This window comes from Harpegnathos saltator, unplaced genomic scaffold, assembly GCF_003227715.2.
Source record: "Harpegnathos saltator strain DR-91 unplaced genomic scaffold, Hsal_v8.6 scaffold19, whole genome shotgun sequence".
Taxonomy (NCBI): Eukaryota; Metazoa; Arthropoda; class Insecta; order Hymenoptera; family Formicidae; genus Harpegnathos; species Harpegnathos saltator.
In genome coordinates, this window is record NW_020229972.1 from 290,074 (window position 1) to 314,497 (window position 24,424).

The following is a 24,424-nucleotide window of genomic DNA, read 5'->3' on the forward strand; positions in this document are numbered from 1 at the left end:
CATTTTGAAGGTAATTTCATTATGCCTCTCTTATAGAAGCCCTCGTCCCTATTGGCAAAAAATTGAGACAGTCGATTTTCACAAGCCTCTCTTGAAGCGAATTTTTCACCAGCAAAATTGTTCGCCATGGACAGGAACAGATGGTAATCACTTGGTGCCAGGTCCGGACTATAAGGTGGATGCATAAGAACCTCCCAACCAAGCTCCCGGAGCTTCTGGCGAGTCACTATCGATGTGTGTGGCCTGGCGTTGTCCTGATGGAATACAATTCCTCTCCTATTGGCCAAAGCTGGCCGCTTCTGGGCGATTGCTTTCTTCAGACGGTCCAATTGTTGACAGTACAGTTCCGAGTTAAGAGTTTTGCCGTAGGGGAGCAGCTCATAGTAGATATTTCCCTGCCAATCCCACCAAACACACAGCAAAACCTTCCTGGCCGTCAATCCTGGCTTGGCCACCGTTTCCGCCGGCTCACCGCGATTCGACCACGACCGTTTTCGTTTGACGTTGTCGTAAGTGATCCACTTTTCATCACCAGTGACCAACCGCTCCAGAAATGGATCGATTTTGTTGCGATTCAGCAGCGATTCGCAGATGGAAATTCGGTCCATGAGGTTTTTTTTCGTTAACTCGTGTGGCACCCATACATCGAGCTTCTTTTTGTATCCAACCTTATTCATATGGTTCCAAATGGTTTTTGTGCAATCTTTAGCTCTTGGGCAATCGAAACAGTGCTTACATGACGGTCGGACTCGACAATGTCCATGATTTTATCGATATTTTCGACAATTGGCCTTCCAGTGCGTGGTGCATCTTTGACATCGAAATTACCGGAACGGAATCGACGAAACCAAAATTGCGCGTGATTGGCTGTTACAGTATCAGGACCATAAACACTATTCACATTTTCAGCCGCCTGGCTTGCGTTTTCGCCTTTATCGAAGAAAAACTGTAAAATATAGCGTATTTTCTCTTTGCTAGTGTCCATCTTTGACGCGCGCTCAAACAAAACTGAGTCAACTAATCACAAAACTGTCAGAAAAGTTTTTTTAGTACGAAATCTCATCTTTCTAACGCCATCTAGTGGAACCCGATCGGACTTATACAACGCGAGATACAGATAACTAAAGCCATCTATTGGAAAAATAATGGATTTCTTTTTACTACACCTAATATTTTTGAGATATTTGAAGAAAAATTGGTAACTTTTTCAATATTTAACTTATGATATCTCACTAACTATTTGTCGGAAGAAAGTGGTACTAGACTTTCTTGCTTTATTTAATCTCAAGAATATATTGTTACAATAGCGCCTTGACTTTTGTTAACATACTGACTTTTGGAAATTTCAAAATCATCAAATTAACAAAAATCAGGGCGCTATTGTAATAATATATTCTTGAGACTAAATAAAGCAAGAAAGTCTAGTACCATTTTTTCTTCCAACAAATAGTTAGCGAGATATCGTAAGTTAAATATTGAAAAAGTTATCAAGTTTTCCTCAAATATCTAAAAAAATATTAGACAAATAAAAAAATGTTTTAGACAAAAGTTGTTCAAATTAACTAGTAGAGAAAACAGTGTAATAAAAAATAAGAATTTCCATTAAAAAACGCATGTTGACCTTCAAATTACCTTGAAAATAGAGGTCAAGGTCAAAGTCAAGGTTATCATAAGGTAGCTTACTTAAATCCCTATAACTTTTATTCAGATCATTTTCCTTGATACTTCAATATTGAAGAGTTATTAGGGTGGTCCGTTACTTTCAGGACACCCTGTGCATACAAAAGAAATATATACATGGTGCTAAATTTCAAACGTAACAGGTAAAATGTCTCGAAAACTATGAAAATATTAAAAAAAGCTAAAACACGTGTTCCATGATTTCGAATGGCAAAGAGAATGGCATTATCAGATTTTTATTTGGTGGACATTTTCAAGGTCAGTTGAAGGTCAACTTAATTTTTTTAAATAGAAAGCCCAATTTTTTATTATATATTCTTTTCCTACCAATTAATTTTAACAACTTTCGTCTGGAACATTTTTTATTTGCCTAATATTTTTTTAAATATTCAGGAAAAACTTGGTAACTTTTTCAACATTTAACTTACGATATCTCGCTAACTATTTGTCGAAAAAAAAATAGTATTAGACTTTTTTACTTTATTTACTATCAAGAATATATTACTATAATAGTGTTCTAATTTTTTAATTTAATTTTTTAATTTAATAATTTTGAAATTTCCAAAAGTCGATAAGTTAATAAAAGTTAGGGCACTATTATAGTAATATATTCTTGATAGTAAATAAAGTAAAAAAGACTAATACTATTTTTTCTTTCGACGAATAGTTAGCGAGATATCGTAAGTTAAATGTTGAAAAAGTTACCAAGTTTTCCTTATAATTATAAATATTTCAATAAATATTAGGCAAATAAAAAAATGTTTCAGACAAAAGTTGTTAAAATTAATTGGTAGAAAAAGAAGATATAATAAAAAATTGGGCTTTTTATTTAAAAAAATTAAGTTGACCTTCAACTGACCTTCAACTGACCTTCAACTGACCTTGAAAATGCCCTCCAAATAAAGCTGATAATGCCATTCTCTTTCCCCTTCGAAATCATGGAACACGTGTTTTAGCTTTTTTAATATCTTTCATAGTTTTTGAGATTTTTTACCTGTTACGTTTGAAATTTGACACCCTGTATAATAAATAAAAAAAAAATATATATATATATATGTGGGTGTGTGCGCGTAGCGTGTATGTGGGTGTATGAGTATGCGTAATGCGTGCGTACGTGCGCGTATGTGTAAAATCTGTTTGACAAAAGCATATCCGGCAAAACTCGATAAACAATTTATTATAATGACTTGAAATAAAATACACAGATTCTACTTGATTAGAACTGTGATGCTTTGTTATTAATAATTTATCCTAATTTATCATGATTCAGAATTCAGAAATGATAGAAAGAGCAAGAGCATCATTTATGAATCATATTTAAAAATATATTGAAGTTGGAGGGCATCACTTTGAACACCTCCTTAACTTTTTGTTAAATTTTTATGTTAAATTTTTATGTTAAAAGATATAAATGTTTGACTTTTGTGTTTCCCTCAACATATGTAATTTTCTATGTTCAAGATCATTTAAAACTCATATTGTCATAGGTCGCTAAACTCCTCTCGATATTGGCTATAAAAGTGTGCAAATAAAATCATGTAGTTTCATTTTAAAAAAATTGCTTTAACCTTTAGATCTTTGAAAAAATGACCTTGAAAGAAAAACTTTCACTGTCATTGTCTCATCTAATCCCATACAGCACAGAAAGTTGCAGTAACATTGAAACATTACATAGTGTAGTGCAATATTACAAAGACAGCTTTCCGATGCAAAATCCTATATCCTCCATCGGAAAGCTGTTTTCTCATTGAATATCGGACATCATATGTCGGATGCCTTGCCTGGTATGAATCTTTTATAATCAGAAGATATACGTTTAAAAATACTGATGAAATATATTGAAATAAAAAGGTATGTCCATAAAGTAATATTTTCAATAAATCAAACATATCTGTAAAATAGTCCAAAGTCTTGTTTTATTCTAACAGTTAAGAAATAACCGAAATAACGTAAAATTAACGTGACAGAATAATGAGAAAAAATGAATTAAAAAAGTAGGATGCACATTATATTAATTTTATGATTATTTATTATCACAGCAAAAAGAAAGTATTTAAGCTATTTTATAAATTTACTCGATCGATCGCAAATGTTATTTTATGAGTATACCTTTTATTTCAATATTTCAATATTTTGTAAGAATTTTGAATGCATCTTTTTATTTCTACTTGGTATGTTAGTCAAGAGAACTACTCAATTAAAAAGACTACGGCTGAAAACCAGGAGCCTCATAATGACGTTATTATACAGTTAGAATGATTTGAATGATATCCTTAGTTAAGTAAGATTTAAGCGACAACATAGGATATATCTTAGCATGGAGCATGGAGCTAGAAAGTTACGATTATAAGGAAGAAGGAAATAAATAAAAAATGAAATTCTATAGGTTTCCGAGGTGTTGCAAGATACCTTGAAAACTACTTCAATGCAGAAACGAATGATCGGCCCTTTTATTATTAGTACGGGATTGCCAGACGAGTCGCGGATGGAGAACGTTGGCCGCAGGAGACTCCACTCTTGGGTAATGCTGCCGAGTAATCTACCATCGGAATACACCTCCATAACCTGCAAACAGTGTATATCGATTATTGTACGCTGACTAGAGATTTTCATAGTTCGATCGTTTACTCTCGAATTGGAGTTTTCAGTTTAAGCTTGTACCAATTCCGTCACTTGGCCTGAATTGTGTACTTTTCTTAACGCATGTGTCGTATAAATGTAACATATTTATACTGTCAAGCATTATCATCACATATAAAATTTTAGCAACTATACGCTTGGTTTTAATCAGCCTAATGGATGGAAAAGTTGTTCGTAACTTCTCGTGTGAATTTCGGAATATAAAGTAAATTCGAGTAAAAAGGCCATAATATAAATTTTATAATATTGTTATCCTTATGGGAAATTCTGATAAAAAACGATATAAATATTTTCAAAATCTATAGAAATCTCATATAAACTAATCTTAACTTATCATTTCTATTGTACTTTATGTTTTAAGTTACACAGAAAATTGATCAATTTTATAAGTTTTCTATCATAAATTACATAAGATCATAGGGTAAAAAAAAGTATTTTGTTCCAAACAGAAGACTAACTGTTTCCTACATATTAAGAGTATGCAAAAGTTTCCATCATTTTTAAGGTAATGTTTTTTTACTAATATTATTATAAATGACACAGTATCTTTAATCAAAATATTTTTCAGCATTATCTATCACTTTTTGCCATTTTTCAGGAAAAAGATATCACGATAAAAGAAATCTTTGCTCTTAGAATGAATGAAGTTATCAATGAATTGTTGCATTTCCACAACATTACGAATTCTTGTACCAGAAAGACTGTGCTGTATAGAACGAAATAAGCGAAAATCCAATAGGGCAATATCTGAAGAACATGCCGAGTATGGTAAGACTTTCCATTGCAATTCTATTAAAGTTTTCCGAATCGTCAATGTAACATGAGACTTGTCATGCAGAAGAATCACTTTGTTTTGTTTTTTCGCAAAATATCGCTATTTCTTAATCAATTGATCATTCAACTGCCTCAATTGTCGACTGTATAATTCCACTGTGATAGTTTTAGATGATTTTAACTATTCATAATAGAGCACTCTTTACATGTCCCACTACATACGCAGGAGGACCTTATGACCATATGGATATTTCGTTTTGGCTATGACGTAGAGGGTTCTCCAGGATTTACCCACGATCTTATACCGTTGGGATTGTCATAATAAATCCATTTTTCGTTTCCAGCCACAATTCGATGCAAAAAAGACTTGTGTCTGTGTTTATTGAGCAGCGAAAGGCAAATGGTGACTCGACTGGTAACAGCATTCTCAGATAATTCATGGAGAATCTTTTTCCTTCCTTCCTTCAGAATTTTTCCTATCTCATGCAAGCGTCAAATTACTATAGTATAGTATAGTGTTCTGTATAACTATAGTATAGTGTTCTGATTAATATGTAACTTTTTCACAAGTTCTATACTCGATTGAGTTGAATTTTCCTGCAATAATGCTTCCAAGTCATTCAAATTCATCTCCTGTGGTTGCAAGAGATACGCTCCTGATCTCTCAAGTCAAAATCGCTACTTTTAAAGCGCCGAAACTACTTACGATATGAACTTTCAGCTATTGTCCCTTCAACATAATTTCGCAAATGATTCTGGTTGTTTTGACAGCTGTTTTGCGCTGTTAAAATAAAAAAAACGTACAATGACGAAAATATGTCTTATCGATTTCCATCTTCATATGAATTAAAAATATTTATGTCAAATATATATGATTTATTATACATCAGTTTCTATGCAGGTTAACTAATATTGACATAATCTAACAAAATGCAGCTTTCATGTGTAAATAATACACAATCCATACATGAACGATAGAAACTTTTGTATACCCCTAATAAATTAAGTACATCCCTAATAAATTAAGTAGATATAAAAGTTTTTCAAATCGTTTACTAGTTACTATTGTAATTTCGTCAGATTTACAAGAAATTCGAATTTTTGGAAATTCTCAAAAGTCACCTAGATTAATTTTTCGTCAGTAAGAAACTTTCATTTTAGAGCAAAGGCATCATACAGTTTGAAATTTAAACTTCCTATAGATAGACATTGCGATATGAAGTCTGGCGTTATCATGGTGAAAGACAACTCCACGTCTGTTGACCAGTCGAGAGCGCTTTCGTACGATGGCAGCCTTCAGTTCGTCCAGGCTATATTTCGCCACGTTGATGGTTTCGTTTGGCTGAAGAAGCTCATATTACTTAAAATCCTACCAAATGCTCAGAAGAACCTTTTTGTGAAGCCTCAGGTTGGCCATTGTTTGCATAAACGCGTCGCTGGTTCTCTACGATTTTTTGCGGCTAGTTACATTATTCATCGTCTGTTATAATCCTCTTCAAAAATGATTTTTTTTAGTGCCGTTGCAGCAGTATATCGCAGATGTTTACACGTTCCACACCAACTGCTGTACACTCATTTCGTTAGCACCCAAACAGCCAGTCAAGTTAAGAACCCCAGCTGCTTCAGGTAGTCATGCACGGTAAAGATGGATTTATGGAGAATATCAGCGAATTTTCTAACGGTTATTTGTGGATTTTCGCACATCAAGTCCTCAAAAAGCATTTCGTCAACTTCCTGAGACTACCCAGGACGAATTTGATATTCCACATTGAAATCGCCAGTCGAATCTTCGATACTATTTCCGAACTGTTTAATGAGTGACGGAGGCATTTCCATATACAGAAAACATCTTATTCAGGGTCTGCGAAGTCGTGAAACTACGCTTGAAACAATACAGCATTATGTGGCGAAAGTGGACTCTTCGGTTCTCCATTTTTTCAAATTAATTTTTGACGAATTGATTGCAATTAGGAAAGTCTGCGAAGTTTCTTGGACGAGCTCATAAATCCGGGAAAGTTTGAGAAAGAAAGAGAGAGGGAGAAAGAGAGAGAGAAGAGAGACAAATTATTAGCACGACTTCTGACTGGATACTGCCTTTCTGCTTTCCGTTTTTTTTTCCAAAGTGTGAATTCTCCCTGAAACTACAAAAAACACATTACTTATAGTAGTTATTGCAGAAATTACAGTCTATGGCTGTCTTTTTTGTATGCCATCTTATCTGAGTTTGCCCTGTTTGTCGAATTGTTTGTAGAATTTTATTTTTAGTGAAGAAATTCTTCCATTGAATAATACAGATGTGTACTAAAATTCATACAAAAGATTACGGACAACTTTTTTGTTCAGGACTGTACCTGCGTTCTATGATTTAGGTAAAGTTGCTAGATACGAAATGACTTTCCGGCAGAGTTGGGAAAGTTACTTCGTAAAAGTAACTGGTTACGGTTACAGTTTTCTTCACTGGTTACGGTTACAGTTTTTTTCACTGAAAAAGTAACTAGTTACAATTACAAATTACTGACTTTTAAAAGTAACATTTACAGTTACAGTTACTTAAAAAGTAACGAATCGTTACTTTTCAATTACTTTCCTATAATAAATGTGCTATTATTTTAAATTTCGTAATTGTGTAAATTTCAAATTAATTTAAATTATACCTTAGTTAATTATACTTATTATGAATATTATTATTGAATTATTATGAATATAAAATGTTATACGTTACAACGTTACTTTATTATAAATATATTGAATAATGAATAATACTTCGAATACTTTCGCATATGCTGGCCATGGCATTTTAAAATCTTTTTTTACTAATTGCGATATCTTATCCATTGCTTCCATTTTTAAGTAACTGGAACCACGCAGTGTACTTTACACTAAACGTAGGTTATGTTAACGACTAAGAACTGGCGACGCGCGACGAAAATGTCCAATAGGAATATAATTTTTTGAAAGGAATACAGATTGCGTTCGAAGAGGAGACTATCAGCGCTACTGCGTCATTTTATCCTTGTTTTACATCTAATGAATGATAAAGATGACGCAATAGCACACTTTCCGAACGCAGTTAGAATAACTAATGCTTGTTGGATATCGAGCATCGCACGTAGCATTATCATGCTACCCACAGATGTCTATGCTATAAGCATCTGTGGTACTACCAGAGACTTAGGTTTGAAATATATAAAGTAACTATTAAAGTAACTATTAAATTAATTATTAGTTACCAAATAAATGTAACTAAGTTAAGTTATAGTTACAGATGGAAAAATGGAACAAAGTTAAGTTATAGTTATAGTTACTAAAAAAAAGTGACTGTAACTGTAATTTCGTTACAAGTAACGAGTTACTTTCCAACCCTGATTTCCGGGACATTTTTTAGGTGATGGTTGAAAAATAGGTTGTTAGAGAATTTCAGTTTGAGAAATAGACAATATATTGTCTTATTTGAACTTTATTTCCCTGGAATTTTGAGTGTACATTTTCTTACTCCTGACGCCATAAATCATAATGGCTGCGGTGAATAGCTAGCGCCTTAAGAATCATTTGATGATAAAACTTTTTAATAAACATCATATAATAGTTGCGCTAAAATGCTTAACGATAAAGATATTGTTATTAAAAGTTACAAAATAAGCGCATAGAGTTAGAAATTAAAGGAAGGGGGAGAGAAAAAGAGAAAGAGAAAAACGAAGTTGCGTCGATGGATGCTTAACAATTATTTCCCTGAGAAAAAGATCGATTGTTATACGTAGTTGAGGAAAAAGAATTCCAGATTTACAGAGTAGATAGATACAGATAGTTAGTATTCATTATATTAGATAAAATATGTTTAAGTACAAGTCGAGAAATCAACACATATTCTTCCAGATTTTTTTATCTATATTTATTAAGAACTTCTTATTTAGTACAAGTACTATCTGTTCTATAAATCTGGGATCCTTTTTCTAAAACACCCCGTATATTATTTATATAAATTTGTATATTGTACGTATATATTGTATTTGTCTTAAAGGATAGCAACCTTTGACTTTGAGAGACCACCAGCTTGTACTAGGTACAAGTAACAATGCCTCTCTCTGTAGTCGCCGTGTGCTCGGGATAGCACTAGAAATGTCGCTTCCGAACGATATCTCTTAACGTTATCTAGGGAGGGGAGAATGTCGTGAGCATGGAACGTCAGATAGCTCAGTGATTTAGAGCAGTCGCCCGGCAAGCGAAAGACTCGGGTTCGATTCCTGGTCTATAGCGACTACCGCGCTCTCGATATTTTTCTCTCTTCGGAACGAAAATAAGATCTCGAACGCACGGCGTCCCGTCGCCACCTAGTACGCCCTCCTTCTTTCATGGTTTATTTCATATTGCATATACCAGGTCTGTAAATATAAAACCGGAATTTGCCACATAGATGGCCCTAGATGTCAATGTAGTTACCGTCAAACAGCGTCATTGGCGCCATTTCCATTTGTTGACATCTGACAAAGATTTTCAACTCACAACAATACAAGTTTCATACAACAGCATAGTTTGTAATAGCGTTGAACATGTCGGATTTTGTGCCTGGAAGCTACGATTTGCGGACAGCATTGATTTTCTGTTATCATTTGAAGAAAACTGCTGCAGAATCGCATCGAATGCTTGTCGAAGCTTACGGTGAGCATGCTCTTGGTAAATCACAGTGCTTTGAGTGGTTTAAAAAATTCAAACGTGGCGATTTTTACGTGAGAAACGAAGAACGTGGAAGACCGCCGAAAAAGTTTGAAGACAACGAATTGCAAGCATTGTTGGATGAGGATGACGCTCAAACGTAACAACAACTCGCGGATTAATTAAATGTGACACGAGAAGCCGTCTCCATACGTTTGAAAGCCATGGGAAAAATCCAGAAGATGGGAAAATGGGTTCCACATGAACTGAATGAAAGACAGCAGGAAAACCGAAAAACCACTTGCGAAATGCTGCTCGCCAGGTACAAAAGAAAGTCATTTCTCCATTCGAATTGTGACTGGCGATGAAAAGTGGATATATTTTGAGAATCCTAAGTGTAAAAGATCATGGGTAACTCCAGGCGAACCATCGACATCGACTGCAAGGCCAAATCGCTATGGACGGAAGACAATGCTCTATGTTTGGTGGGATCTATTATGAAGGGTGTGATTTATTATGAGTTGCTAAAACCTGGCAAAACTGTTCATACTGAACCGACAACACTACCGACTACCGACAACAAATGATCGATTTGAATCAAGCTTTGCGTGAAAACGACCAGAATATCAAAAAAGGCAATGTGATTTTGCTTCATAATAATGCACCATCACACACAGCAAAACTGATCAAGGAAACGATTGAGGCGTTTAGTTGGGAAATACTTTCGCATGCCGCTTACTCACCAGACTTGGCTCCGTCCGATTACTACTTATTTGCATCGATAGGACATGCACCTGCTGAACAGCGCTTCACTTCTTACGAAAATGTACGGGCTCGATGACTGGTTTGCCTCAAAAGAGCAACAGTTTTTTTGGCGTGGCATTCACAAATTGTCAGACAGGTGGGAAAAATAGCTAGTGATGGGCAATACTTCGAATAAAATATTTTTTATCATTTTCATACAATAAACGTGTATTTTCTATACAAAAATTCCGGTTTCATATTTACATACTTGGTGTGGCTATAAAATAACGAGACTATTGCTGCAAAATATTTTATTTTGAATTTATACATTTTTAGTTATTATCACCTTCAATATACACCCCTCCTCTATCCCTTACGAATTTTCCATTGTTCGAAACAGTGCTGAAAGTCTTCTTCTGTGAGCTCCTTCATGACGCGTGCCGCTTTTTCTTTCACAGCTTCAACGGACTGAAATCTTGTTCCTTTTAATGCTGATTTGACCGTGGGAAACAGATAAAAGTCGCATGGTGCAAGGTCTGGCGAATAAGGCGGATGGTCTAACACTGGGATGTTGTATTTGGCTAAAAGTGTCTTGACAGACAATGCAGAATAAGCCGGCTCGTTATCTTAATGGAGAACCCATGACTTGTTCTTTATGTAAAATTTACCTTACGCATTCTTTGTCAATTCCTACAGTTTCAGCAATTGCACAAATAGTTAACCGACGGTCAGATCGAATCAGATTACCGACTTTTTCAATATTTTCATCCGTTTTTGACGTGGAAGGGCGACCCGGGCGTGAATCATCTTCAACGTCTTCTCGGCTATCTTGGAAACGCTTAAACCACTAGAAAACTCGCGCACGTGATAAACATTCATTGTCATATACTTCTTTTAATAAAAAATAAGTTTTATGTGAAATTTCACGACGATTCGTTGCTCTGTTTTTACACTTATAATTTTTTCGGCAAAACAAAACAACAGCTCTTATACAAACGAAGGCCACGGCCAGACTAATTTGTTTACAGACACGGGAGGCGCCGCATTCGAAAGAGAAGGCTTCACGCTATACAACTGTCGGTCGTTCGCGTTTGGCGCATGTGTACTTCTTCTGTGGAAGCATCAGTCTCGTTATTTTATAGCCACACCTCGTATAATAGAGAATCGATGTAATTTTTCTCCGAAAATTTTTCATCGATTCTTCATATTGTCGGTGAATTTTTGTTAAAGATGAAACTAACAGATGGTGCGCACGTATAAAGAAACGTTAGCAAAGCGTGCGTCAGACAGACTCCACGGTTCTTATCCCATAAAATTTCGCATTCAACGTTTCGCCGTACATAATATGTGTGTCACATAACTCTTTCAATATCATATTTTTTTTCCGCACATTACGCCTTGAAGGATTTTATTTGTTATTCCAATTTAAAAAATATCTTGTTGGTCAAAAAGTAAAACAGCTGTGCTCAACTGCATGTCATTTACTTTTCAAATCCGCTATTCAGCTATATTAGGTGTGTGAATTAATTCGGTCCGTTTTCTTCTCGCAAAAAAAGACTTTAGTTAGTATGAAAAAACATGAAAAAATATACTACTCAAAGTATTTGCCATCGCTTGCTATTTTTTTCCCATCTGTCTGGCAGTTGTTGCATTCCGTGACGGAAAAACGACTCGTCCTTCAAAGCGATCCATTCATTGAGCCATTTCTCTATTTCTTCATAATTGTTGAAGTGCTGGTCCGAAAGCCCGTGTGCCATCGATCTGAACAAGTGATAATCGGATGGAGCAATGTCTGGTGAATACGGCGGATGAGGTAAAACGTCCTAGCCAAGTGCTTCCAAGGTAGCCTTCACAATCTTTCCAACATATGGCCGAGCGTTATCGTGCTGGAAGATCACTTTATCTCTTTGCATATTCCGGCCACTTATTCTTCAATACGTTGTTTAAACGGATCAATTGTTATTAGTAAAGTTCGGCAATAATGATTTGGCTCTGTTTTAATAGTTTATAATACACTACACCCTTCTGGCCTCACCATATACAGAGCATTACTTTCTTGCCGTGAATATATTCCGCTTTGGTATCGATGTGGATGGTTGTTCTGGGTCGCCAATGGATTTCCTTCGTTTGGGATTATCGAAATATATCCACTTTTCGTCTCCAGTCACAATACGATGCAAAAAACCTTTTCTTTTTTGCCTGGCAAGCAAGATTTCAGACATGGCTTTTCGCCACTTGATGTCTCTTTCTTTCAGTTCTTTCGTATGGCACCCATCTTCCTTGTTTGTAAATCTTTCCCATGGTTGTCAAACGCACAGAAATTATTGATCGATCAACATTCAACAATTGCACGAGCTCATGTTGCGATTGACACGGATCTTCATTGATTAGCGTCTTTAATTCCTCGTCCTCGAACTTCTTCAGCTGATCTGGACGAGGTTTGTCATCGACACAGAAATCACTTTTGAAACGTCGAAACCATTCTCTGCATGATTTATCGGTGGGAGCACTTTCACCATACGTTTTTACGAGCATTCGATGAGCTTCAGCAGCTGTTTTCTTCAAATGAAAAAAGAGAATGAGAACTTCCCGAAAATGATGCTTTTTGGCTCGAATTTCGACATTTTCGAATCAGATAAACACGATGTTATTGTTACAAACCCAAACGTTTATCAACTGAATATTATTGCCAGATATCAAAACTAAAAAATAAAGCCTTTTGCAGACATTAGAGGTTAGAAAATTACATAGTACAGCAATTGACCGCCAGATGAACCGAATTAATTCACACACCTAATATAAAATGTCCAACGTCGCTTTTGAAAAGTTTCCGCCTTTTTTCTGCCGGACAGAGAATTCTTGGAAGTAGAAAAAGAATTTTCGTTGAGAAGAAAATAATTGAATCGGAGGAATTCAAGGAAAATTTGTAATTTTTTAAACTCGTTAAAGAATAAGAGGCAGCGGTCAGAAAGAAAAAGAGAAAGAAACAGAAACCAAATAGTAACCGCAGTTTCTATAAAGACATCCCATAACAACAATAGTAAACCTGACGACAACTACCTGCAAGTAACATGGACAGCAGCAACTGTCACATCTGAAGGGTCGAATCATACGGAAGACTTCTCGCCTGTTCTGGTCAAGGACGGAGAACTCGCAGGGACGTGCCGAGCCCAGGCATAATCGCGAACAGATGCCTGACTCCTCGGCCACGTAGAACACCGGCTTGCCCGTCATGTCCGTAACAGCATATCGGTTTTTCGTCTCGAATCCGGTAAAAGCTGAATGCAAAATAAATATGCCGTGATTAAAAGATGAAAAAGATGATTAAGATTGGGAACTAATACGAGAACATATTAATTTATAATATTATCATTTATACCGGGTGTTTCAGACCATCCGGACACCCGATTTTTTCATTAACGCGAAATTTTGGAGAAAAATATTTCAGACAAAAGTTGTAGAGCTTCAAAGGATCTATTTACTGACGCTATGAATTTGACCTTGCAATAACCTTGAAAAATCCAGTCAAGATCAATATAAAAATTTGAAATGGAAACTGCGATTTTTTATTAAACTGTCTTTTTCTACCAATTAGTTTGAACAACTTTTGTCTAAAATATTTTTTCATTTGCCTAATATTTTTCTACATATTGAAGAAAAACTTGATAACTTTTTCAATATTTAACTTACGATATCTTGCTAACTAGTTGTCGTAAGAAAAAGTGGTACTAGACTTTTTTGCTCTATTTAGTCTCAAGAATATATTTTTACAATAGCGCCTTGACTTTTGTTAACTTGTTGATTTTTGGAAATTTCAAAATTATCAAATTAACTAAATTCAGGGCACTATTGGAACAATATATTCTTAAGACTAAGTAGAGTAAAAAAGTCTAGTACCATTTTTTCTTCTGACAAATAGTTAGCGAGAAAAATAGTTAGCGAGATATCGTATTAGGTGCGCAACTAAGTTCTCGCTGTTTTTTTGATGAAAATGCAACTTTATTGTGAAAAAATGGTTACAAATGAATCATTCAAAATATTGCCCATTGCTAGCGACAACTTTTTCCCATCTTTCTGGCAGAGCTCGAATACTGTCACGGTAGAAGTGTTTGTCTTTTGAGGCTATCCACGAATCAAGCCATTTTGAGATGTCTTCATATGAGCGGAACTGCTGATTAGCCAGACCATGTGCCATTGAACGGAACAAATAATAATCGGACGGCGCAATATCTGGGGAATATGGCGGGTGGGGTAGGACTTCCCATTTGAGCGTTTCTAAGTAGGTTTTAACGGGTTTGGCAACGTGAGGCCGAGCGTTGTCATGCTGTAGAATCACTTTTTCGTGCCTCTGCTCGTATTGTGGCCGCTTTTCGCGCAGTGCTCGGCTCAATCGCATCAATTGAGTTCGATACCGTTCCTCAGTGATGGTTTCGTTCGGTTTCAACAGCTCATAATAAATAACACCGCCCTGGTCCCACCAAATACACAGCAAAACCTTCGCAGTGTGAATATTCGGCCGAGCCGACGACGTAGAAGCATGACCGGGCAGTCCCCATGATTTTGTTCTCTTTGGGTTGCTGTAATGAATCCATTTTTCATCACCCGTAACGATACGATGAAGAAAACCCTTCCTTTTTTGCCGCTGGAGCAGTTGTTCACAGGCGAAAAAACGACGCTCAACGTCTCTTGGCTTCAAATCATAAGGAACCCAAGTTCCTTGTTTTTGAATCATTCCCAACGCATGCAATCGCTTGGAAATGGCTTGGCGGGTAACTCCTAATGCTGAAGCAAGCTCTTTTTGCGTTTGGCACGGATCCTCATCGAGCAATGCCTCCAATTCAGCGTCTTCGAAGGTTTTTGGCCTTCCTTCACGCGAACGGTCGTCAACATCGAAATCACCGTCTTTGAAGCGACGGAACCAATCACGGCACGTTGTTTCACTTAGAGCAGCATCTCCGTAAACTTTTTGGAGTTCTCGATGCGCTTCAGCCGCCATTTTCTTCGAATGAAAGAAGAAAAGCAACACTTCCCGCAAATGACGATTATTTGGCACAAAATAAGACATTTTCACACAACCAAAAGTATATGACGCAAAAACAAAATTACTAATGTGTCAAAGCGGTTTGTTTACCATATGTCTAAGCTTGGTTCATGACGTTTTGGTTATGTCACAATCGACCAGCACTTACTACTGGAGCCATCTCTTGAAAAACAGCGGGAACTTAGTTGCGCACCTAATAAGTTAAATATTGAAAAAGTTATCAAGTTTTCCTTAAATATCTAAAAAAATATTAGATAAATAAAAAAATATTTCAGACAAAAGTTGTTCAAATTATTTGCTAGAAAAAAATGATGTAATAAAAAATTGGGGTATCCATTTAAGATTTTTATGTTGATCCTGACTGGACTTTTTAAGGTTATCCCAAAGTCAAATTCATAGCGTCAGTAAAGATCTTTTGAAGCCCTACAACTTTTGTCTGAAATATTTTTTTCTAAAATGTCGCATTAACGAAAAAATCGGGTGACCCAGGTGGTCTGAAACACCCGGTATATACAGAGTGTCTAAGAAATCATAGACCAATCAATTTGTACGGGTAGAACAGGTGAAATTGAACGATAAAGTCATACAATTTTCCAAAAATCGTAACAGTTATTAAGTTATTAATTGTCTGGGCCAATGAACGCACGGGAAATTATAGACCGAGTTCGACAGAAGTATGAAGATAATAGACAAGACAAATAACTTAAGAGTCGTCTACAATGGCAGTAAGCAGTAAGAAGTAAGCGTAAATAGTAAGAAATGGACTAACCATAGTTGATTATTTTTGTCATAATTGACTGTGATTGGTTTATTTTTTACCGCTTACGCTTACTTCTTACTGCTTACTGCCATTGTAGACGACCCTTTACTTCTGAATACTCGTAGCAAAGACAATCAGCTGATTGCATGAGGGGGAGGATCAATATATAAAATCCTTTCTTCGTCTTCAACGGCAAATTCCAATAACGTACCAGTTGTGCTCTATAATTATGCACTAAACATCCGGTCTCACGCAATTTTTTCCCTGCACATAAAATCACTTTTCTCGACAAATGTCTCGCACGCCTAAGAAATCATTCCTCATAGATGCGAGTTGCGGCACGCACATTTTCGCCCGCTAATCCGTAGGTAATAATTATATCAATATACTCCTCTGGAGTAAATTTTATTTTTTGTCGCGGAAAAGCACGACGCGTATCGAACAATTTCATGTGACTGAAGACGTGTTCGTCGGATCATTGTTGTAAACAATGATCATAAACAAAAGATGATCATCATATCTTGCGATCTGCATATATCCTTCTATATGTATATTTCTGTCAAGTGCGGCTTACCGTTTCCCGTGTGCTCATTGGCTCAAACGTTTTAATTAATAACTCAATAACTATTATTCTTGGAAAATTTTATATGACTTTATTGTTCACCTGTCCTATCTATACAAACTGGTTGGTCCAAAATTTCTCAGACACCCTGTATATATATTTTTAATATATATATATATTTTTTTTTAATTCGTAATAACGCCATTACCGTGTCACGGGTTATTTTTATTTCAGTCATTTTTTATTCTATTTGATGAATCGGTAATGGTGTTGATTTTCTTTTAGTTAGAACAACGGGAAAGCGATTATATTTTTGACATAGTGATAACATAAGATTTATTTTGCATATGAATGTTGCAAATGAATGTTGGATAGATGACAGGGAATTGGAATAAAAGGAACTTCGGAGCTTTGAGAGAAAAGTAACGGAAACTGTGACATTGCGTTCTTTTTGAATGATGTAATAACGCGTTATTTTATTTCTTGTTATTTTAAAATAAGCTATTTTTAAAGTATAAGTTAGTTTTATTGTTTAGTAGCGACTTATTAACGTCGTTGAGAAGTTTTCATTAATGACGATAACGGTAGCACAATTTTATTTTTAATATAACAATAATGAAAATATATAATCATTAATTTTTTGTTACTTTACGCATGTAGAACACATTTATATAGGAAGAATAGCAGTGAATTAGAAAGAAGAAAAAAATTTTCAAAAATTTGTGAGAAAATAATGGAAATTATAATATTCAATACTTCTCGAACAATGACAGCAGTGACAATTATATTGTTATTAGTAATTTTCAAGTGAATTTTTATCTTAAAACGAGTGAGCGTAGCTTGTCAGTTGAGTGAGTCAGTAACAACTTAACAACGATGTTAATTTTTTTCCATTAGTACCGATAACGGGAAAAGAGTTTCAACGATAATGAATATAAGGTGTATCGATCAATTCAATCAATCAATTGTAAGGTCAACTAATCAGAAGGAGAAAGAGGAACTTGAGTAGAATATATAATATATATAAGGTTTTTTATATTTTCTGTAATTTAGTAAAAATAACGCTTTATACGGATGTGTAGGAAATGATGAAATCTTTTAATATTTCGGAAAAATGTTTCATACAAAAATTATAGGATTTTAAATAACATATTACATAATCAAAGTAATAGGACCTTAAATAACATTTTCAAGATCACATAAAGATTTAAAATTTTAAAATTTCGAGGTAACCTTCGCGTAACTTTGACAACGCTCTATTCAAGGTCATATTAATTTTACTATGTAATGCGTCACCTAAAAATCTTTGTTACAATTTTTGTATGAAACATTTTCTTCGAAAATATGTATTTCTCAAAACCATAAAAAATTTTAACATTTTTTATATATCCGTATAAAGCGCTGTATTTACTAAAACATAGCAAATATAAATAAAAGTTTATGTACATTATGTATTCTATTTAAAGGACTACATACATATACTCTGGGGAGTCAAAAAATCGATTTTTCAATTTTTACATTTTTTGAATCTTCGATGTTTCTAGAATATTTCCTTAAAGTTTCAGTTAAAAATATATGGAAATAACTGAGATACAGCCGTTTTATAAGCGCGTAGCGCGCGCGTTCGTACGTTTTCCTGCGGCAGCTAGTGCATTGCACGTGCGTGTGTCTCTATAAAAACGACTCGACTAGAGCAAAAACTAAATAAAGCGACTGCTGAGTTTCTAGGTATTGAGAGTTTACTTTATGGACTAGGAATCGATGATTCCGTTTAAAATAAACAATTTGGTCGTTCATTCACTTTAAACCTTACTTAAAACTTTAGACACATTTTTTTCAAAACCATGTTTTGAAAACTGGTACCAAGGATTTCTCAAAAACTGCTGAACCGACGTCCTTGAAGTTTAACATATCTATTCAACATACTGAAACGTAGGTAACATCGTAGGGGTCTTTTTGTTTATGCCTTTGTTCGTTTGCAATTGTGATATTAATATTATAAAAAAATAAGTCTTAAAATTCAAATATGTGCCATTCTGTTTAAAAGCAAAATTTTTGAAAACAACTACGATGCCTGCGTTTTTTAATGTACTTTAAGAAAATATATGACTTTTTGCATTTCCGATACGTTTTATAACTTGTTTTCTCTGGTACTGATTTTCAGGTCGGCGTATGATGCTTACAATTCTAGCTCTTATACTGTAGCCATTTTGTAAGATTATAAAACATAAAAAATTTTAAAATAATCTACAATATTGATATTTTTTAATAAAAAAAAAACAGCAAGTTAAAAAAGACTACGTTTACGAGAAAAAAATGTAAAAAATAGCCTTTTTTTCAGGGCCAGAGTATATGTAGCTTCTCAAGCTCTTCCCAGTGACTAAATTTTACTTTTTGACACACGTAGTATAATCGTTATTTTATCATTTCTTTGTATATGTAAAATACATTTATTTGGAACGAGTGATAATAAATTGGAATAAGAAAGAAAACAATTTCAAAATTCGATGGCAGAAAGTAATCAAAACTGTAACAACTCGTTATTTCTTATATGACAAAAATATAATATGAGTTGTTTTAATAATAAATATATATAGAAGAAATCACACTTCATCGATCTAGTTGAAATTGTAAAAAAATATACTATAGGGATGATAGGAGTGATTTGCAAAAAAAGCCAGATGTAGGACATTAGTTGTTAAGATATAACAAAATAAAATATAACTTTTTGATATTTTTGTAATTGATATTCCGTACAGCTTACAGCTATAACAATTCCATTCCGCGTATAAAACATGTCATGATTGAGATATCGTATGGCATACATATAAGATTACATTATTCACGAGCGAAGTAAACACAATGCTTTTTGAAGAGCGAGAAAGAAAGAAAGGGAGAAAGGAGGCAGGACATGAGAGAGACGAAACGAAGTTTATGTATACCGTATGATGTCTTTTTCAATTTATAAACAAAAAATGTTTGTTTACATTAATTTAGAGAATGATATTTTTCGACAATTATTTCTGCTTATTTTTGATAATATTTACATAGCTTTTAACATGTGCATGACCATACAAATTATTTGATTTCATATATTATATTTGCATATCTAAAACATGTTGTTGTTATTAAAATCTTCCTATTAAATTGATGAGTCTATTATATATATATATATATATATATATATATACAGGGTCCGGAATGTGATCATTAATCTTTTGTGTACTAGTAGAACTCGTTAAAATAATTAAAAAAGTTCTGTGCCATTTTACAATTTTTTCAATATTTATTCCGTAATTAATTCAAATGTGTAAACGAATGAGTACACGAGAAAGCGACAGGACGGGCTCCATGTATAAGAAGATGGCTTACCTCGCGCAACCGTAAGCGACAAGAGGCATGCGCGCGCGACGAAGAGCGAGCGAGCGCGAACGACGAGCGAGCGAGCGCAAACGACAAGAGGCGGCCGCCCAGCGCTCTCTACGCGCTCATTGGCTCACATGTTTCAATTAATAACTCGATAACTATTGCCAATTTGACATTACGGTACATGACTTTTCTTCTCGGCTACACCCAATCTACCAGTACACAAAATATTAATGATCACATTCCGGACACCCTGTATATATATGCTAAAAATTAGTACTTTATAAGATTATAAAAAACCTCTATGCAAAGTTGAGTTTAAATAAACTTAAATTTTTCTTACGCAGAAGTCATTCTATAATGTCTCCATTTTTAGTACATGGTATTATCAATTCAATAAGAAAAAAGATTTTATCAGCAATTTAATGAGACTTAAATTAATGAGAAAAAAGTTAAAGATATAAAACCTAGAAATCATATATCTTGAAAATTAATGTTTTCTACCACTTGGTTCCTTTTGCACCAAATTGCTTTTAAATAACATATCTACAATATTATCAATATATATCAATCTCAATAAAATCGGAGAAATGTGTGTGTGTGTGTGTGTGTGTGTGTGTGTGTGTGTGTGTGTCACTTTTTCTATATATTGGGTTGGCAAATATTGGGTTGGCAAGAAAGTAATTTCGGTTTTTTAGTGTGAAATAAAACTCAATTTTTTCTATACAAAAAATGAACTTTAATCGGTCAAATATTTTCCATCCTGTTCAATGACCTTTTTCCATCTTTCTGGTAGCTTCATGATTCCGCATTTATAGAACTGCTGGTCCTTATCAGCAAAAAACTCAACCAAGTGCGATTTGAGATCATCATTGTTGTTGAAATGTTTACCGTTTAAAAAGTTTTGTAAACTTCGAAATAAATGATAATCCGATGATGCAAGGTCGGGGCTGCGACATCACTTCCCAACTAAGCTCCAATAATTTCGTACGTGTTGCTAAAGATGTATGGGGCCTCGCATTGTCGTGGTGGAACACGATTCCTTTACGATTTACCAATTCTGGCCTTTTCTCTTTGATTGCTTCCTCCAATTTCATAAGTTGTTGGCAGTAAACATCTGAGTTGATCGTTTGGTTGCTTGGAAGCATCTCAAAATACACAACACCTTTGTAATCCCACCAAATTGACAGCATGATCTTTTTTTGATGCAATTCAGCTTTCGATACGGTTTGTGCCGGTTCATCATGCTTGGACCATGATCTTTTTCGATTAATGTTGTTGTAGACGATCCATCTTTCATCACCAGTGATAATTCGCTTCAAAAAAGGATCGATTGCATTACGTTTGAAATGCGTATCGTAAATATTGATCCGTTGTGTTAAGTGAATTTCTTTCAATTCGTACGGAACCCAAATATCCAGCTTCTTAACGAGTCCAAGACGTCTTATGTGATTTTCAATTGTTCTGTGTGACACATTTAACCATTTTGCAATCTCTCGCACAGTTATATGACGATTTGATTCAATTATGGCTTTCATTTTGTCTTCATCAACTTCAGAAGGTCGGCCAGAACGTTGGTCATCTTTAAGTGAAAAATCTCCAGAACGAAATTTTTTAAACCAATTCTAACACGTGTGTTCTGTTATGCAACCAACACCATAAACTTCACATATCTCTTTGTGAGCCTCAGCCGCTTTCTTGCCTTTACGAAAATAAAAAAGTAAAATATGTCGAAAATGATCATTTTTGCACTCCATGTTAAAATTGACCGTAAACCAACAGTTGTAATCAAAATTACACGGAATTTGTTTCTATAGTAACCTAAGAGTGTCAACTACCAAATCTGAAAAGAAAAAAATTATAACATTGACAGAAGAATAACGACACAAACATAACGCTATCTATTGGCGCAAACCGAAATTACTTTCTTGCCAACCCAATAAGTTCGTTCGGTTTCTTAGAATAGAATAAAATACAATTTTTTAATACACAAGATAAATTTTAATCAATTATCAATTATATATTGGTCATCTTTATCGATGACCTCTAGACATCTTTCCATCAATTTCATTATGCCGCGTTCGTAAAATGTCTGAGGCTTATCGGCGAATAACTAATCCAGATGGTTTTTAACGACCTCTTCATCCTTGAAGGTTTTCCCGTTTATAGAGTTCTGCAGCGATCGGAATAAATGATAATCAGAAGGGGCAAGATTCTGGCAAATACAGAAGATGAGGCAAAACATCCCAGCCAAGCTGAAGCAATTTGTTCCGAGTGGTCAATGACGTATGAGGTCTGGCGTTGTGGTGGAAGACAACACCCTTGCGATTTGTCAATTCTGGACGTTTTGTACGGATTGCTTGGTTCAATTTCGTCAATTGCGAACAGTATACAGTTGAATCAATCGTTTTGCCTGACGGTAACAGTTTGTAACAGATGACACCCTTGAAATCCCACCATACGGAGAGCATTATTTTCTTCGGATGCAATCCTACCTTCGAGATTATTTGTGGTGGCTCGCTGCTGTGCCCCCATAATCTTTTACGCGTTATATTATCGTAGACGACCCATTTTTCGTCATCCGTCACCATTCGTTTAAAAAATGGGTCGTTTTCTTGGCGTTTCCGTAGCGAGTCGCAGATGGATATGCGTGTGGTTAAGTTAGCCTCGGTTAATTGATGCGGCACCCAAACATTAAGCCGAGAAACGTATCCCAGCTGGCACAAATGCTTTTCTACGCTTGTGTGGGATATATTCAATGTCGTAGCAATCTCTCATACCGATTGGGATGGATTTACTTCGATTATAGCCTTAATGTCACTTGAATTGATTTCAGTCGAGCGACTGGAGCGGGGCGCATCATTGACGTTGCAATCTCCAGAACGCAAAGTGGCATACCACTTTTGGCATACGCGTTCTGTTAAGATATCATCTTCATACACACGGCATATCTTTTTGTGAACATCCGTAGCTCGTTTGCCTTTTTTAAAATAATAGAGCAAAATGTGACGATAATGCACGTTATTTATTTCCATGTTCACAGCTACGCAGCACACATAATACTGATGTTAGCCAAACCAAACACAGCACAACATAAACAGTGAAACATAATCTTTCAAATGTGTATTCGATTTGCACGATAGCGCTGAAAAACGAAATGCGAATCCGCATGAAACTTACACTGAAACAAAAACCAAACGGATTTATTTGCCAACCCAATATTTATTTTTATTATATATATTAATTTTAATTATTATTATTTCAAAATAAATAACAGATAAAGAAAATAACGGAAACGAATTATTTTCGGCAATGGGTATGTAAAGTTAGCACCTCAAATTTAGTTCTCGATAGTTCTGATTAGAGTTCTAGCTTCCATTTGAAGAGTATAAGAATTCTTTTATATTAATAAAAAGAGTTCCGGCGATTAACAATTAAAATAGCAATTAAAAAATGGGGTGCTAACTTCACACCCAACTTCAAGATCGAATAGTTCTGAGTAGCTCATTCGATGTCTTTTGACGAGTACTAGAGTTCCTAATAGATAAAAAGATATTCTGATTTTTTTCCAAAAAGTTAAAAATTTCGAAAAATTGGACATCAAGCTCGAATAGTTCTGAATGGTCTATCTGATTTCTTTCGATGAGTTCTAGAGTTCCTGATATAAGAAAAAAATTAAATTCACAGAATTGTTTAAAAAATAATTACTAACAGTATTACCGTAACAGACATTTGACGTCAAATAATTACTGGTTGGATCGCTTTCGAACATTATAATTTCTTTTAGAACTCTTAGAATGCTATTTAAAACTGCCCTCAGAACTCCTGAAAACTCTGAAAAAAAATTTCGCTCAGGATTTAGCTAAATTTCGCTCGCCGACGAGATTTTTTTAAATAGTTCCAAGAGTTCTCATGACAGTTTTAGATAATATATTGAAAGTTCTAAAAGAAATTATAACGGTCGAAAGCGATCCGATCAACAATATAGAACTTATTCCACCTTAAAAATCCGGTGAGCGAAATTTGGCTGTCCTGAGCGAAATTTGTTTTCAGAGTTTTCAGGAGTTCTGAGGGCAGTTTTGGATAGCATTCTAAGAGTTCTAAAAGAAATTATAATGGTCGAAAGCGATCCGACCAGTAATTAAAAAGTTATTTGACGTCAAAGGTCTGTTATGGTAATACTGTTAGTAATTATTTTTTAATTCTG

The 24,424-nt window shown here is 34.8% G+C and overlaps 1 protein-coding gene across 13 annotated transcripts in view; it reads right to left on the bottom strand.

Moving 5' to 3' along the window:
- The window catches only part of LOC105188136 (phospholipid scramblase 2), a 134,624-nt gene that overhangs the window by 10,450 nt on the left and 99,750 nt on the right, over positions 1-24,424 (bottom strand). For 12 of the 13 annotated variants that reach the window (XM_025297852.1, XM_025297853.1, XM_025297851.1 and 9 more), the window contains 2 exons: positions 13,549-13,766; positions 4,090-4,245 (listed from right to left, as the gene is read on the bottom strand). In XM_025297852.1, the coding sequence (XP_025153637.1) occupies positions 4,090-4,245; positions 13,549-13,766 (374 nt within the window). The remainder of the gene's footprint in view (positions 1-4,089; positions 4,246-13,548; positions 13,767-24,424) is intronic. The other variant, XM_025297856.1, reaches the window with a different exon arrangement.